Below are 18,735 nucleotides of genomic sequence, written 5' to 3' on the forward strand. Positions count from 1 at the left end.
GGGCCATGAGAAGCCCTTGGCGAGCAGGATTAAGGAAAACCCCAAGGCGTTCTCTAAATATGTGAAGAGCAAGAGGATAAGATATGAGAGAATAGGACCAATCAAATGTGGCAGTGGAAAAGTGTGTATGGAACCAGAGGAGGTAGCGGAGGTACTTATGAATACTTTGCTTCAGTATTCAGTTACAGAGGACTGAAAAGCTCGAACATGTAGACATTAAGAAAAAGGATGTGCTGGAGCTTTTGGAAAGCATCACGTTGGATAAGTCACCGGGACTGGACGAGATATACCCTGGGCCACTGTAGGAGGCAAGGGAGGAGATTGCTGAGCCTCTGGCAATGATCTTTGCATCATCAATGGGAACAGGAGAGGTTCCGGAGGATTGGAGGGTTGCAGATGTTGTTCCCTTATTCAAGAAAGGGAGTAGAGATAGCCCAGGAAATTATAGACTAGTGAGTCTTACTTCAGTGGTTGGTACATTGACAGAAACGATCCTGACAGGCAGGATTTATGAACATTTGGAGAGGCATAATATGACTAGGAATAGTCAGCATAGCTTTGTCAAAGGCAGGTTGTGTCTTACGAGCCTAATGAATTTTTTGAGGATGTGACTAAACACATTGATGAAGGTAGAGCAGTAGATATAGTGTATATGGATTTCAGCAAGGCATTTGATAGGGTTCACCATGCAAGACTTATTGAGAAGGTAAGGAGGCATGGGATCCAAGGGGACCTTGCTTTGTGGATCCAGAATTGGCTTGCCCACAGTAGGCAAAGAGTGGTTTTAGAAGGGTCATATTCTGCATGGAGGTTGGTGACCAGTGGTGTGCCTCAGGGTTCTGTTCTGGGACCCCTTCTCTTTGTGATTTTTATAGATGACCAGGGTGAGGAAGTGGAGGGATGGGTTAGTAAATTTGCCTATTCAATCTTTCCTTATAACTCAGGTACTCCAGTCCCAGCAACATCCTCTCGTAAATTTCCTCTGTACTCTTTCAACCTTATTTACATCTTCCTTGTAGGTAGGTGATCTGAGCTGCACACAATACACCAAATTAAGCCTCACCAATGTCTTATACAACTTCAACATAATATCCCATCTCCTGTTTTCAGTACTTTGATTTATGAAGGCCAATGTGCTAAAAGCTTTCTTTCCAACCCTATCTACCTGCAATGCCACTTTAAATTAATTATGGACCTGTGTTCCCAAATCCCTTTCTCCTACAGCACTCTTCAATGCCCTTCTGTTCACTGTGTAAGACCTAGCCTGGATGGTCCTGTCAAAGTGAAACACCTCACACTTATGTGCATCAAGTTCCAATTGCCATTTTTCCAGCTGGTCCAGGTCCTGCTGCAAGCTCTTTCTCACTACAACCCCAGTTTTGGTGTCATCCACAAATTTGCTGATCTAATTAACCATATTATTATCCAGATCATTGATATAGATGCCAAACAACGGACCCAGCACTGATCCCTGCGGCAGTCTATTAGTCGCCGCCTCCAGTCAGAGAGAGAGACAACCATCTATTACCACTCTGGCTTTTCACACAAAGCCAATGTCTAATCCAATTTACTACCTCATCTTGAATGATGAGCAACTGAAACTTCTTGACCAACCTCCCCTGCGAGACCTTGTCAAATGCCTTGCTAAAGTCCATGTAGACAATATCCACTGCCTTGCCTTCATCAGCTTTCCTGGTAACTTCCTCAAAATATTATAAGATTGGTTAGATATGGCCTACCATACACGAAGTCATGCAGACTATCCCTAATCAGTCCACGTTTATCCAAATACGTTTATCCAGTCCCTTAGAATACCTTACAATAACTTTCCCACTATTAATGTCGAGCTCACTGGCCTATAATTTCCTGGTTTACTGTTAGAGCCTTTCTCAAACAGCGGAACAACATTAGCTATCATCCAATCCTCAGGTATCTCACCTGTCGCTAAGAATGATTTAAATATCTCTGCTAGGGGCCCTGAAATTTCTGCATGCCTCCCACGGGGTCCAAGAGAACACCTTGTCATACCCTGGGGATTTATCCACCCTAATTTGCCTCGACAAGAAACATTCGATCAACACTATCCTATCTAGTTCTTTTACAGTATGGGTATCCCAGTCAATATGTTAAAAGTTAAAATCACCTACTATAACAACCTTATGTTTCTTATCTTTCAGCAGTTTGCGATCTATCCATAAATTTGTTCCTCTAAATCCCATGAACTGTTGGGTAGTCTGTAATATAGCCCCATTAACGTGGCCACACCTTTCTGAATCCTCAATTGAGCTCATAACGCCTCACTAGACGAGCTTTTCGGTCTGCCCTGACTGAGCATTACCCTGACTAGTAATACCATCCCTCCCTCTTTGTCACGTCTAAAACAACGGAACCTCGGAATACTGAGCTGCCAGTCCTGCCCCTGCAACCAAGTCTCACGAATGGCTACAATATCATAAGTCCATGTGTTGATCCATGCCCCGAGTTCATCTGCTTTTCCTACGATAAAATGGAATATACGCAGCTCAAGAAATTAGTCGCACTAAGCTTAACCTTTTGATTCCTGACATTGTCTTGAGTTCACAACAACATGTCCCAACAACTTCTCCACTATCTCTTCTGGCACTCTGGTTCTCATCCCCCTGAAACTCTAGTTTAACCCCCTCCCCCCACCACCATGCAGCACTAGCAAATCTTCCCGCTGGCATATTTGTCTTCCTCCAGTTCAGGTGCAAACCGTCTCTTCTGTACATGTCCCACCTTCCCTGGAAGAGAGCCCAGTGATCCAAAAATGTGATGCCCTCCCTCCTACACCACTCCTTAGCCAAGTGTTTAAACTGTACCATCTTCCTTTTTCTAGCCTCACTAGCAAATGACACTGCTAGCAATTCTGAGATCATAACCCTGGCCCTGTCCTTTAACTTAGCACCTAAGTCCCCAAACTCATCACTCATTCTCCCTATGTCATTGGTACCTACATGGACTACAACCTCTGGCTGTTCACTCTCCCTCTTAAGAATGCTGAGGACTTAATCAGATATCTCAGACCCTAGCACCTGCGAGGCAACATACATTCTGGAAATCTCATTGTCATCCACAGAACCTCCTTTCTGTTCCCGTATTGCCACAGTTTGCCTCTTTTCTCTCTCCACCTCCCCCACCCCCCCCCGCCACTTCCCTTCTGAGTCACTGAGGCAGACACAGCACAGTGCCAGAGACCTGACTGCTGTGACTTTCCTCTGCTAGGCCACCCCCCCAACAGTATTTAAAGTGATATATCTATTGTTGAGGAGGATGGCCACAGGGGTACAATCCATTTCCCTTTCCTGACTGTCACCCAGTCTCCTATGTCTTGCACCTTAGGAGTAACTACCTCTCTATATGTCCTATCTATCAGATCCTTGGCCTCCTGAATGATCCACAGTTCATCCAGTTCCAGCTCCAACTCCTTAACACGGAGTGTTAGAAGCTGCAGCTGGGTGCACTTAGTTGGGTAGTTATTACCCAATAACACCCAATAGTTCGGTAGAAAATGGGTATACTTTGGTCCACCTCCTGACACCCCAGATTCTGTCCATCATCTGTAAGCTGGAATTCATTCTAGCTCCTGCATTGTCCAAAAACTAAAGATTATTGGCACTTTTTGAAAGTGTTCACACCAGTCAGTGTAATCTGTACTATCACACAGCTGCACCTCCGTCTAGTAAGATAATGGCAACAGTTCCAGATTCCCTCCAAGATACACACCAGTCTGACTATATTAACATTCCTTCATCATCGATGTAGGCGTACTGTCACTAGAAGAATTGCTCAAGGATGATGAGCATTAAATTTCACTGGGAAATGAAAAATACCTATTATATCACAATTCCTATTATCTTTGTTGATTATCTCACCACAATTTTAGAATAAAAGAGGCCAACTTATTGCATATCGATTACTCCCTAAAAACACTTACCAGCTCTGTGCATACCCTTTGTGTGCATCATCCACACATATCTGGGAAGGTTTGCTATGCTAGAGTGTTTCCCCAGTGGCTGAAATGTGCCTGGGAGAAAATTACTGAAAGCTGGGGAGGTGTGGGGGTGTTTCTGATAATAAATCAATACCATCTGAATGGGAACATCTGCTGGGTATTTCCCATGGCCTTACCATTAGCAGCATATTACACAAACATTTAATCTAATCTTAACTGCCACATTAGGGTATGCAGTCCCCTTCTACCAGATATTTTCCTTTGTTCCACCTATTCCCTACCCCTACTTTCTCTACAGTCTGAATTAACTTGTTTCCTCTCCAAATTGTGGTGAAAAGGTCTCTATCTCTTATCTGTTTCTCTGTCTGACTTTCTGAGTACTTCCTGCAATTTTCCTTGTGACACATGTTTCGTGCCATCAATAATTAAGTGGATGAGTTCTCCATTCCTATATTTAACAGGAGTCTCCTGGGATGGGGTGTGAAAAACCTGTTGTAACATTCGAATTTTATCAAGCACAGAAGGTCATTTTAAATACCAAAATTCAAAGCAATTCTAGGTAGTACCATGGGCTTATTTTCAACTGCTTCATCTATGACATTTTGTTTAAAGATGTCTGAACTGAAAATGTTTGCTGATTGTTGCAGAGTTCAATCCCATTTGCAAAACATCAAATGAAGTAGCCCATGGCTGCATCCGCAAGATATGGAAAACATTCAGCTCAGGCTTAAGTTACAATATCAATAATATTTCTGTAACTCAAGAATCAGGCAAAAACTATTTCTGTGGAGCACAGTTCTAACCACCGTACCTTGATAATCAATTACCTTACCAGGCACAATAATTTGGGGCCACTATTTAATAGAGTCCTGAATGTCACATTATTAAAGCAACTACCCTAATCAGAGCCGGATATCCACACAAATCCAGGCTAACAATGACAAATAGAGTACTAATGAGGGAATTGTAGTTGATGCAGTACACAAGGACTTCCAAAAAGTGTCTGATAAACTGCTACAGCTTTTAAAAAAATATTTCTAGTGACCAAAGGCCCTTCAACTGTTTAAACTACACTGGGTGTCAGAGCAATGACATTCCCCATGCCCCCTCCACCCATTTATTTCTCTGTATCCCACTGTCTGACACTACTTCCTCCATCCTCAAATTCTCCTGCCAACCCTCTAGGTTAGGATTACAGTGTAAAATAAACTCAATAACCGCACATCTTTGGGATGTGGGAGGAAAACCACCCAAGAATGTGCAGGCTCTTTCCGATGATACCAAAGGTCAGGATCGAATATGGGTCATGGGAGTCATGAAGCAGCTGCACTACCTGCCGTATAACTCTGCCACTGCCATAATAGGCTTGTCACAAGACTGATACTCATGAAAATGGAAGCAACACATACCAAAGTTGCTGGTGAACGCAGCAGGCCAGGCAGCATTTCTAGGAAAATTGCTTGAATTTCCAGCATCTGCAGAATTCCTCGTGTTTACCTCATGAAAATGGGTTATAGCAGCATGGATAGGAAGTTCACTACCTAATAGGACATCTAACTGTCATGAAAGGTCATTTCTTGGATTGTGTGTACAGTGGTCAATACTGTATGACTGCTTTTTATTTAAAAAATAACAAACTGAATTTCAGTGAAGGGGACATAATTTCCAACTATATAGCTGATACAAAGTTGAAGGTGAGTAAATGGTGTGAAGAATTGCACCAGATTCAAGCAAGGTCTGGGCAGAATGGTGGGTACTTAGCAGATAAAAATTAATGCTGAGACAGGATAAATGTTCTATTTTTATATTCTGGACAATCTGAAGAGAGAGGTTTATTAGATTATGATAGACAAAGTTTTAATAGCTGGTACCTTTTTCCCAGGATTGAAATGTCTGATACTAGAGGGCACACATTAATGTCAGAGGGGTGAAATTCAAAGGAAATGCACAGGGCACAGTTTAAAAAATACATACAAAGAGAATGGTGTGTGCCTAGAATGCACTGCCAGGGGTGGTAGTGGATGCAGAAACGATGGAAGCATTTAAGGAAGCTCTTAGATAGGCATGTGAATACGTAGAGATTGAGGATTTACGGACCATTTGCAGGAGTAAATAATTAGGTGTCATTGGCTTGATCAGGTCAGTACAATATCATGGGCCAAAGGGCTTGTTCTTGTGCTGTATTATTGTATGTTCCATGTGGCAATTATAAAATGAGTACAAGAATAGAGATTCAGGAGTGTATTTAGCATACATATGAAAATAAAAGCTGCAAGTCTATGGGAAGAGGGACGTTAGTTTGCTTTGACCTGCCACCAGAACAAACCCGATGTGCCACGTGTTCCCCATCCTGTGAACCACTCTGTGCGATCTGGAAACAAACACCAATTACTTTATTATTGGGTTAAAACTGAATGCATGAAAAAAACACCCAAGGCAAATAATATTGGTTGAGTCAGGAGTAGGACATTTGGTGATGCTGTTGGTGGTGGGATGGAGGAAGGCGGGAATGGAAAACTCTTTTCAGTTTTCCACAATGGGCCATATTAACACAAAGTAATTAGATACAGCTGTTCAATGTTTTTGAACCATAAACTCTTGTCCCATGCAGCTGTCAAGATGATTCTTCCAAACAGGACATTAAAGATTTTATGTTAATCAGTGATGGCTTACTCGCTGTCTTCTGCACTGTGTATGTTTCCATTTAGAAATTCACTAAAATTTTCCAATTTCATTTTACTACCAACTTTGCCATGACTGAAAAAAAAGACATTCAACTCATCAGTTTGTCATATATTTGGACACAGCAATTTAAAACACAGTATTGCAAATCCATTGACAAGAAAATTACTAGAGTTTGAATGTTCATTTTTACTTGAAACTAAGCCATCATAATTTGCATTTATGGAAAATAAAAATAAAATTTGATCTTTTCTATATACAGCTAAATATAACTCCCAATAACAAATACCACCAGGAAGAGATCTGTGGATGAATAATTTGGCTAAGTAACTTTGAATTCCCTGGAAGTTTTGTTGGCAATTCAATGTTGAAAGCCCTTCAGATTTCTTTTCTGAGGCCTCTTTAGATGTGAAAATACATTTTCCAAAACCAAAGCAAATCAGGATAATGCTCAAAAATTACATTCAGTTCTCCACTCCACACTGTAATGTTCGAGAAAATGCTCTTTTGTTAACTTTATTGAATGGTATTAAATGTGGTACAACTTGTTTTCTTTATTTAAATTTTACCTCAACAAAATCATCTACATTTTTACCTCTGATACAGAGAATTTATTGATTTCACAACAGATGAGCATTAGTAAAAAATTACTGAACTACATCCAGTTTGTGGAAAAAATATTTGTGTATAATCAGCGAGCGATTTTAAATTAAGCCTCTGTTTCTGGCTTCAAGACACACTGCTGCATTGCATTGCTCCAAACTGTGGGTTAACTCAGCCAGTTGGCTATATCCAACAGTCAGCTTCTTCCTGAAAAGGAAAATAACAAATTAATCTCTTTAACGAGAGTTACTTGCTGGAAACTTCTCACATCCTGTCAACATGCTGCATGTGGTGGAAAATATGTTTTCAGCCTTTTTAAAAGAAAACATCATTGTTAATAGAATTTCATATAATTTCAAAGCAGCATTATTTAACATAATTTTATTAATACAATTAGAGGTAGTAATAGAAGATGAACTTAATAAATATTTGTATCAATCTTCACGGCGGAAGACACTAGCAATATGCCAGAAATTAGAGTGTGTCAGGGGCAGAAGTGAGTGTAGCTGCTATTACTAAGGAGAAGGTGCTTGGGCAAGCTGAAAGGTCTGAAGGTAGATAAGTCACCTGGACCAGATGGACTACACCCCAGAGCTCTGAAAGAGTTTGCTGAAGAGATTGTGAAGGTATTAGTTATTATCTTTCAAGAATCACAAGATTCTGGAATGGTTCCCGAGTACTGGAAAATTGTAAATGTCATTTTACTCTTTAAGAAGGGAGGGAGGCAGAAGAAAGAGAATTACAGGTTTAGCTGGGAAGACAATGGAGTCCATTATTAAGGCTTAGGTTTCAGGGACTTGGAGGCACATGATAAAATAGGCCAAAATCAGCATGGCTTCCTTAAGGAGAAATCTAGTCTGACAATTCTTTTGGAAAAGTTCACTGATGACACATCAGTGGCTGGCCTCATCAACAGAGAGGAGGCAAGCAGCTGGTAGAATGGCATGAGCACAACAACTTGAGTCTCAATGTGGGCAAGACCAAAGAGATGATTGTGGACATTACAAAGGTTCAGGCTGATCTCTCTTCATTGCACATACACAACTCCTCCATGGAGAGAGTTTGGAGCACCAAGTTTCTGGGAGTACACGTAATGGATGATCTGACCTGACCTCATCCTTCAACCTCACCTCTTGTCTAGAGAGCACAGCAGCGTCTCCAGTTCCTGAGAAGATTTGAGGTGAGTGAGGCTCCCCCACACCTCATTTCAACTAATTTTTACAACAACATCATCAAGAGTGTCCTGACTAGCTGCATCACCATCTGGTACGGGATTGCAAGGACTGAGAGGCACAGCAGCGTCTCCACTTCCTGAGAAGATTTGAGGTGAGTGAGGCTCCCCCACACCTCATTTCAACTAATTTTTACAACAACATCATCAAGAGTGTCCTGACTAGCTGCATCACCATCTGGTACGGGATTGCAAGGACTGAGAGAATCATCGGAGTCTCACTTTCCACCCATCAGAGATATTTATCAGGACTGCTGCATATACAGGGCATTTAGCATTGTCAATGATCCTTCCCATCTGTCCAACAATCTCTTTGAACCGCCCCCCCACCACCATCGGGCAGGAGATACCATAGCATTAGGACTAGAACTGTTAGAATGCTTCTACCCCCAGACCATAAGACTAGAGATCTCCCTGCCATCATGTACGAATCTCGTCATACACTCCCATCACATATGAAGTACCAGTAACATTATACTGTTTACTTTTTAAACTTGTGAAACTCCCTCTCGCAGGCTCCATACATCTAGGGAGTATATGACTTTGATCCCGCCAAACCCATGAGGCTGGGATGTCTCGCCCACCCAAACCCCGGTTTGTATGAATGCTGTGTGATTTACTGCCACCCCTGCAATCGCCCGTCGGCAAGAAATAACAGATCGTACACGGCATAAAATTATAAAGAAAATATATTTATGAACATTAACTTAACCCAAAAGTTATTAAAGGAAAAAAAGGGCCCATTATAATTAAATAGTCAACACAAAATACTTTGCAGATGCTGGGGTCAAAGCAACACTCACAACACCCTGGAGGAACTCAGCAGGTTGGGCAGCATCCGTGGAAATGATCAGTCAACGTTTCCACAGATGCTGACTGATCTGCTGACTTCCTCCAGCCTGTTGTGAGCATAATTAAATAGTTAACCGTGCATACAAGTTGGAGCTAATCCTGAACTTGTCTAACTTGCATGCTGGACCCTTGGTCTTCGTGAAAGCACAAACCACCTTCTGAATGTTGCTCGAAATCCATCACAAACAAATGGGTCTCCCATGGGAGTACTGGTCCTTCCTCCTTGAAGCCATTCATCTGCACAAAGCACCTTGTGCAACAGGAAAGGTATCCTCAGCCATCTTCCCTCCTGTCTTCTCCCAGCTCCTGCCAAAATGCCCTATCCACCCAGCGTTCTCTAGACCCTTCTCCCAATTCTACCATCCTGATTGGTTGACACCACATTCCTAAGTTGAACAATGAGCCTCTTGTCTCAGTTCAAACCCAAACAAGCTGAAAGTGGAACAGACTGCTTTTGCAGATCTGCTAAAATGAAATACCTACAACACAGCAGTAAAAATCTTAACCAGGGCATTACACTTGTATCATCTATGCACCTTATTATTTGTTAATTTATTTGTAATATTACTTTATGTGTAGTGTGTGTGAGTTATACGTACTGTGTTGGGCACCTTGGTCCGGAGGAAAGTTGCTTCATCTGGCAGTATACGTGTGTACAGTTGAATAACAACAAACTAAACTTCAGCTTGATAGGAGGAGGGGCAGGTCGTGTTGAGGAAGCAGGGAGTTTGAAGAAGAACTTAGACAGACTGGGAGAATGGGCAAAGTGGTAGATGGAATATAGCGTAGGGAGGTGTATGGTCATGTACTGCTCCACACTCCGCAAAGGCCTTGCCAACAAGACCACACTGCTGCGCTCTTGCCGAGATACTTGCAGATTTGACTCCAACTGTTTTACAGTCACCTTTTATTGCAACCTACAGCCTTCTGCCAGTAGCCAATGAAAGAGCACATTTCCGAGCAGGAGGTTAGGCAAAAGCAGATGAAAAATGAAATTGTACATTTAAAACATTACAAATTACAAAGAATGGGCCATTTGACTCCCTATGCCTGCTCCAACATACAAGATAATTGTGGCTAACCTTCTGCCTCGGTGCAGCTTTCCTGCAACCCAATTCTCTTAATAACTAAAAAAAAAAAATCCATTTCCGTCTTGAATACAATCAGCAACTTGGGTGGAAAATTCCAATGATTCACTAACCACTACATGAATTCTAATCCAACTCCCATATTTTCAGGCTTTGACCTCTGGTTCTCGGCATCCTAGCTAAGAAAATCATCAGTTGAGCATCTATGCTGTCAAGCCCCCTAAGAATTTTGTACATTGAGATGACCTCTCACTCTTCTAAACTGTTGACAATACAGACCCAGCCTATTTAACTTCTTCCCATACAATAAAACTGCCAATCCAGGTATCAGTCTTAGCTGCAGTCTCTCTACTCCATGTTTCAAGTAGGGAGATCTTACATGAAGAAATATATGCCAGCTGTGATCTCACCACGGCTTTGTTTTGTGAAAAATGACATTCTTTGTATTCAATTCCTGTTGCAAAAATGGCCAATATACCCTTTGTTTTCACTAATACTTACTGTACTTGCATGTAAACGTTCAGTGAGAAAGTCAGAGGAGCATGCTGCTGAGGATACTCAGGTCCCTTTCATCTCTTAAAAATACACTGTCCTTCTGTTTTGTTTATACTACAGTAGCTAACACTGTAGTAGAAACAACATATTATATTCCATTTGTCATGTCTTGCTCATTCTTTGAACTTGCCTTTGTCCTACTTAATGGAGCATGATCTGATCATTCCTTCTTGCAAAATTGCTTAAGCTATACTAGGTTAGCTGGGGAGCGGCAGTAGACAGTAAACTTGAGGTCTTGCCAGAGATATTCGATCTGATTAAAGTCTGGACCCTGACTGGGCCACTCAAGGACATCAATTTTCTTCACCTGAAGCCACTCCATGGTTGATCTGGCAGTGTTCTTTGGGTCTTTGTCCTGCTGAAAGATGAACTTCCTCCCCAGTTTAAGCTTTCTGGCAGAGGCTAGCAGGTTTTTATTCAGGATCTCTCTACATATATCAGCATTCATCTTCCTATTAATCCTGACCAGATTTCCAGTCCCTGCTGCTGAAAAGCATCCCCACAGCATAATGCTACCTCCACCCTACCTTACAGTAAACATGGTGTTACCTGGTTGATATGCAGTATTAGACTACCACCACATGTATTGCTTAGAGCTAAGGCAAAAAAAGTTCTGCTCCTTAGCCTCATCCAACCACAAGACCTTCTTCCACATCCTTACAGTATCTTCTAAGTGTCACTTTTCAAAGTCCTTTCGGTCAAGGGTATGCTTTTTTTTTGCCCAGGACTTCTTCCTTGCCACTCTTCCATGAATACACTTTTTGTTCAAGGCCTTAAAAGTTGTGTTGCCATGAACGTCACCTCCAGTTGCAGCCACTGACTTCTGAAGCCCAGAGTGATTGTTATCATCACAGTAGTTTCTCTTACAAGTGCCATTCTTCTCTGGAAACTACATTTAGAGGGGCAGCCTGACCTAGGCAGTGTGGGTGTGGTTTCATGTGTTTTCCACTTTGTCACGATGGATTGCATTGAGTTCCGAGGCATGTTCAGTGCGTTTGAAATGGTCTTGTACCCTTCCCCAGATCTATGCCTCTCTATTACCATTTTCCTGACTCGTCTTGAATGTTCTCTGGTTTTCACTTTGGGTTTGGTCTGTTGAAAATCCACCATACTGGACCTTACAAAGAGAGGGGTATTTATTAGGTCATCCTCCAATTTTGTTTTTTAATTTTTATTAAATTGTTGCCAAGTTCTGAAATTTTTCTTTTGATTTGACATGACACACAACGTTTTACAGATTATGTCAAAAAATCCTAATTCATTATATTTTAAATTTTAAAAATGAAACAGTAAAATGTGAAAACAGTTGTGTGGGCTGAATACTTATTGAACTTCTGGGTCACCAGCTTCATATTCCCACTTAACCATTATCTTTCTTCAATTAAAATTTAGACCTGAAATAATTCTCACTGTTCCTCTTTGTAGTGTCCATTTACAATGGACTTTACACCTCAATACACATCCACTTCTCTACTCAGGGAAGTGAAGAACTAAATAAAGGCCAGATCAATGAGGAACAGTAAATATAAAAGTTCCTCATTGATCAGTTTAGATAATCAAAACTAGGTAATCTTGATTAACATTACAAAGTACATGATATCAATGGGATATACATTTCTTGCAAGCTCTCCAACTCACCATCAACTATCAAACTCCCAATAAAATTCAAAGCAGTTTACCAACTTGGTCTGAAAATCACCACAGAGACTATGGGTCAATATTCACTTCTATATTCCTGTTGTGCTTTGTGGTTATTTGTAAAAATAGTTGGAAAAGAAACAGTAAAAATTATTTAATGGTGTGAGTCAGGTAGCAGCTGTGATTGCTTCCTACTTGAGTCAACAGCAGATGTGGCAATGGAGTTGAGAGAGGGCCAGTGAGTTTTATTTTGTTTTTATACCTTAGTGGCAGAATGGTGCAAAGAAAAATATACTTATGGGCATCTTTCAAATTAATATTTTTCTAATGAATTAGAAAAATATTTTAATGATTTCTTTTTGCTGGAAAATTAATCTATAGTTTGAAATTATTGTTATGCTTTAAAAGAAATATTGTTATTTCATAACATAGTGCTTCAAGTTAAGAAAATACATTCAAATCAAAATAATGGTACTATGTTTAAGACAGACCTGAAGTTAATGCAGTAAGAATGGCTTCAAAGACAGTGATTTATTCTGTGTGTGTGAGACATGGGAATCCAGGGAGACCACCAGCCTCCCGGATAACCACATCTGCACCAGGTGCACCGAGCTAAAGCTCCTTAGAGAATGTGTTAAGGAACTGGAGCTGCAGTTCAATGAACTTTGACTCACACAGGAGACTGAGGAAGTGTTAGATACGAGCTATAGGGAGGTAGTCACTCCTAGGCTGCATGAGGCAGGTAACTGGGTGGACTGTCAGGAGGAGGAAGGGAAATGGACAGCCAATGCAGAGTACCCCTATGGCCATTCACCTCAATAATAAGTAGACCGCTTTGGATACTGTTGAGGGGGACAGGCAGCTGCAGTGACTGGGTCTCTGACACCAGTGGACAGAAGAGAAGAGAGGTGAAGAGGACTACAGCAGTGATAGGAGATGTCATAGTTCATAGTCATACTTTATTGATCCCAGGGGAAATTGGTTTTCGTTACAGTTGCACCATAAATAATAAATAGTAATAGAACCATAAATAGTAATATGTAAATTATGCCAGTAAATTATGAAACAAGTCCAGGACCAGCCTATCAGCACAGGGTGTCCGACCCTCCAAGGGAGGAGTTGTAAAGTTTGATGGCCACAGGCAGGAATGACTTCCTATGACGCTCTGTGCTACATCTCGGAGGAATGAGTCTCTGGCTGAATGTACTCCTGTGCCCACCCAGTACATTATGTAGTGGATGGGAGACATTGACCAAGATGGCATGCAATTTAGACAGCATCCTCTTTTCAGACACCACCATGAGAGAGTCCAGTTCTATCCCTACAACTTCACTGGCCTTACGAATGAGTTTGTTGATTCTGTTGGTGTCTGCTCCCCTCAGCCTGCTGCCCCAGCACACAACAGCAAACATGATAGCACTGGCCACCACAGACTCGTAGAACATCCTCAGCATTGTCCGGCAGATGTTAAAGGACCTCAGTCTCCTCAGGAAATAGAGACGGCTCTGATCCTTCTTGTAGACAGCCTCAGTGTTCTTTGACCAGTCCAGTTTATTGTCAATTCATATCCCCAGGTATTTGTAATCCTCCACCATGTCCACACTGACCCCCTGGATGGAAACAGGGGTCACTGGTAGCTTAGCTCTCCTCAGGTCTACCACCAGCTCCTCAGTCTTTTTCACATTAAGCTACAGATAATTCTGCTCACACCATGTGACAAAGTTTCCTACCGTAGCCCTGTACTCAACCTCATCTCCCTTGCTGATGCATCCAACTATGGCAGAGTCATCCGAAAACTCCTGAAGATGACAAAACTGTGCAGTAGTTGAAGTCCGAGGTGTAAATGGTGAAGAGAAAGGAAGACTAGACAGTCCCCTGTGGAGCCCCAGTGCTGCTGATCACTCTGTCGGACACACAGCGTTGCAAGCACATGTACTGTGGTCTGCCAGTCAGGTAATCAAGAATCCATGATACCAGGGAAGCATCCACCTGCATCGCTGTCAGCTTCTCCCCCAGCAGAGCAGGGCAGATGGTGTTGAACGCACTGGAGAAGTCAAAAAACATGACCCTCACAGTGTTTGCTGGCTTGTCCAGGTGGGCGTAGTTAGAGGAATAGAGACAAGATTCTGCAGATGAGATAGAGACACCTGGATGGTATGTTGCTTCCCAGGTGCCAGGGTCAGAGATGTCTCAGATCAGGTCCATGGCATTCTAAAGGGGGAGGGTGAGCAGCAAGAAGTCTTGGTATATATTAGCACCAATGAGATCAGTAGGAAAAAGGTGAGGGGGTCCTGAAGAAAGATTTTAGGGAGCTAGGTAGAAAGGTGAAAAGCAGAACCTCCAGGGTAGTAATCTCTGGATTGCTGCCTGTGCCATGTGCCAGTGAGGATAAGAATAGGATAATGTGTGTAGGAAGAGTGAGAAGGTCCCGAAAGGTGAGTTTAGGGAGTTAGGCGCCAAGTTAAAGGACAGGACCTCCAGGATAGCAATCTCAGGATTGCTACCAGTACCACGTACAGGCGGGTTTAGAAATAGTAAGAGAGCACCGATCAACACGTGGCTGAAGATATGGTGCAGTAGAGAGGGCTTCAGATTTATAGTTTTCCAGGGAATGTGGGACCTGGTCCGGCGGGACGGTTTACATCTGAACTGGAGGGGGACAAATATTCTTGCAGGTAGGTTTGCTAGACAGGCCCCAGTGGATTTAAACTAGATACAAGGGGGGAGGGGAACCAGAGTGTAGGAACAGATGTAGGGGAGAAGGAAGAAAAAGAAAATAGTAAAGTTGTTTGCACCATTAGTGATAAACAGAGAGTAAAAGCTGGAAAATTTCTTAAATGCATTTATTTTAATGCTAGGAGCATTATAAGAAAGATGGATGAGCTTAAAGCATGGATTGATACCTGGAAGTATGATGTGGTAGCTATTAGTGAAACATGGTTACAGGAGGGGAGTGATTGGCAACTAAATATTCCTGGATTTAATTGCTTCAGGTATGATAGAATCGGAGGGACAAGAGGGGGAGGTGTTGCATTGCTTGTCAGAGAAAATATTACAGCTGTGCTCTGGCAGGATAGATTAGAGGGCTCATCTAGGGAGGCAATTTGGGTGGAATTGAGGAATGGGAAAGGTGTAGTAACACCTATGGCGTGTATTATAGACCAACAAATGGGGAGCGAGAAGTGGAGGAGCAAATTTCTAATGAGGTAGCAGATATTTGTAGTAAGCACAAGATTGTGATTGTGGGAGATTTTAATTTTTCACACATAGACTGGGGAGCCCATACTGTAAAAGGGCCGGATGGTTTGGAGTTTGTAAAATGTGTGCAGGATAGTTTTTTGCAGCAATGCATAGAGGTACCAACTAGAGAAGGGACAGTGTTGGATCTCCTGTTAGGGAATGAGATAGGTCAGGTGATGGAGGTTTGTGTTGGGGAGCATTTCGGATCCAGTGATCACAATGCCATTAGTTTCAATATAATTATGGAGAAGGAGAGGTCTGGATCCAGGGTTGAGATTTCTGACTGGAGAAAGGCTAACTTTGAGGAGATGCGAAAGGACTTAGAAGGAGTGGATTGGGACAATTTATTTTATGGGAAGGATGTAATAGAGAAATGGAGCTCATTTAAAGGTGAAATTTTGAGGGTACAGAATCTTTATGTTCCTGATAGGTTGAAAGGATAGGTTAAAAGTTTGAGAGAGCCATGATTTCCAAGCGATATTGGAAACTTGGTTCGGAAAAGAGAGATATCTACAATAAATATAGGCAGCATGCAGTAAATGCTCAAGGAATATAAAGAATGTAAATAGAATCTTAAGAAAGAAATTAGAAAAGCTAAAAGAAGATATGAGGTTGCTTTGGCAAGTAAGGTGAAAAAAAATCCCAAGGGTTTCTACAGTTATATTAATAACGAAAGGATAGTGAGGGATAAAATTGGTCCCTTAGAGAATCAGAGTGGATAGCTATTTGTGGAGCCAAAAGAGATGGGGGAGATTCTGAACAATTTCTTTCCTTTGGTATTCACTGAGGAGAAGGATATTGAACTGTCTAAGATAAGGGAAACAGGTAGGGAAGTTATGGAAACTATGATGATTAAAGAAGAGGAAGTACTGGCGCTTTTAAGGAATATAAAAGTGGATAAGTCTCCAGGTCCTGACAGGATATTCCCTAGGACCTTGAGGGAAGTTAGTGTGGAAATAGCAGGGGCTCTGACAGAAGTATTTCAAATGTCATTAGAAACAGGAATGGTGCCAGAGGATTGGCGTATTGCTCATGTTGTTCCATTGTTTAAAAGGGGTCCTAAGAGTAAACCTAGCAATTATCGGCCTGTGAGTTTGACGCCAGTGGAAAGTATTCTTAGAGATGGTATATATAATTATCAGGATAGACAGGGTCTGATTAGGAACAGTCAACATGGATTTGTGTGTGGAAGGTCATGTTTGACAAATCTTATTGAATTTTTTGAAGAGGTTACTAGGAAAGTTGACGAGGGTAAAGCGGTGGATGTTGTCTATATGGACTTCAGTAAGGCCTTTAACAAGGTTCCACACGGAAGGTTAGTTAGGAAGATTCAATCGTTAGGTACTAATATTGAAGTAGTAAGATAGATTCAGCAGTGACTGGATGGGTGACGCCAGAGAGTAGTGGTGGATAACTGTTTGTCAGATTGGAGGCCGGTGACTAGTGGTGTGCCTCAGGGATCTGTACTGGGTCCAATGTTGTTTGTCATATACGTTAATGATCTGGATGATGGAGTGGTAAATTGGATTAGTAAGTATGCAGATGATACTAAGATAGGTGGAATTGTGGATAATGAAGTAGGTTTTCAAAGCTTGCAGAGAGATTTAGGCCAGTTAGAAGAGTGGGCTGAAAGATGGCAGAAGGAGTTTAATGCTGATAAATGTGAGGTGCTACATTTTGGTAGGACTAATCAAAATAGGACATACATGGTAAATGGTAGGGCATTGAAGAATGCAGTAGAACAGAGGGATCTAGGAATAATGGTGCATAGTTCCCTGAAGGTGGAATCTCATGTGGATAGGGTGGTAAAGAAAGCTTTTGGTATGCTGGCCTTTATAAATCAGAGCATTGAGTATAGGAGTTGGGATGTAATGTTGAAATTGTACAAGGCATTGGTGAGGCCAAATTTGGAGTATTGTGTACAGTTTTGGTCACCGAATTATAGGAAAGATGTCAACAAAATAGAGAGAGTATAGAGAAAACTTACTTAGAATGTTACCTGGGTTTCATCACCTAAGTTACAGAGAAAGGTTGAAAACGTTGGGTCTTTATTCTTTGGAGCGTAGAAGGTTGAGGGGGGACTTGATAGAAGTATTTAAAATTATGAGGGGGATAGATACAGTCGATATGGATAGGCTTTTTCCATTGAGAGTGGGGGAGATTCAAACAAGAGGACAAGAGTTGAGAGTTAAAGGGCAAAAGTTTAGGGGTAACATGAGGGGGAACTTCTTTACTCAGAGAGTGGTAGCTGTGTGGAATGAGCTTCCAGCAGAAGTGGCTGAGACAGGTTCAATGCTGTCATTCAAAGTTAAATTGGATAGCTATATGGACAGGAAAGGAATGGACGGTTACAGGCTGAGTGCAGGTTGGTGGGACTAGGTGAGAGTAAGAGTTTGGCACGGACTAGAAGCGCTGAGATGGCCTGTTTCCGTGCTGTAATTGTTATATGGTTATATTTGGTAGGTAAATGTGTGGCTGAGGAAATAGTGCAAGAGGCAGGGATTCCAGGTTCAGATTTCTGCATCACTGCGATCTCTTCTGGGCAAGGTATGATTTGTACAAAAGGGGCAGGTTACGCCTGAACCTGAGGGGTTTGCTAGAGCTGTTTGGGAGGGCATAAACTAGTCTGGCAAGGGAATGGGAACTGGAATGATAGAGCTAAGTATGGGGTAGTTGGTTTGCAAACAGATGTGATGTGCAGTGAGACTGCTAGCAAGGACAGGCTGATGATAAGGCAAAATTACGATCAACATGGTGTGTTGCAATGCAAAAGGGGAACAAAATTGAAAAGAGTGATGAATACAGGGCTTACTGTTATATTTCAAATGCATGCAGTATATGGAATAAGGATCTTGTAGCAGAGTTAGAATTGA

The 18,735-nt window shown here is 41.8% G+C and overlaps 1 protein-coding gene across 4 annotated transcripts in view; it reads right to left on the reverse strand.

Annotated features, from left to right (window-relative positions):
* Positions 1 to 6,864: 6,864 nt before the first annotated feature.
* swt1 (SWT1 RNA endoribonuclease homolog) overlaps positions 6,865 to 18,735 on the reverse strand; it is a 155,500-nt gene continuing 143,629 nt past the window's right edge. For 3 of the 4 annotated variants that reach the window (XM_072274002.1, XM_072274003.1, XM_072274001.1), the window contains one exon: positions 11,505 to 12,101. In XM_072274002.1, coding sequence (XP_072130103.1) covers positions 11,750 to 12,101 — 352 coding nt within the window. In that variant the 3' untranslated portion in view covers positions 11,505 to 11,749. Of the gene's footprint in view, positions 7,466 to 11,504; positions 12,102 to 18,735 lie in introns of those variants that run through there. The other variant, XM_072274004.1, reaches the window with a different exon arrangement.

The sequence above is a fragment of the Mobula birostris genome, chromosome 12, assembly GCF_030028105.1.
Source record: "Mobula birostris isolate sMobBir1 chromosome 12, sMobBir1.hap1, whole genome shotgun sequence".
NCBI lineage: Eukaryota > Metazoa > Chordata > Chondrichthyes > Myliobatiformes > Myliobatidae > Mobula > Mobula birostris.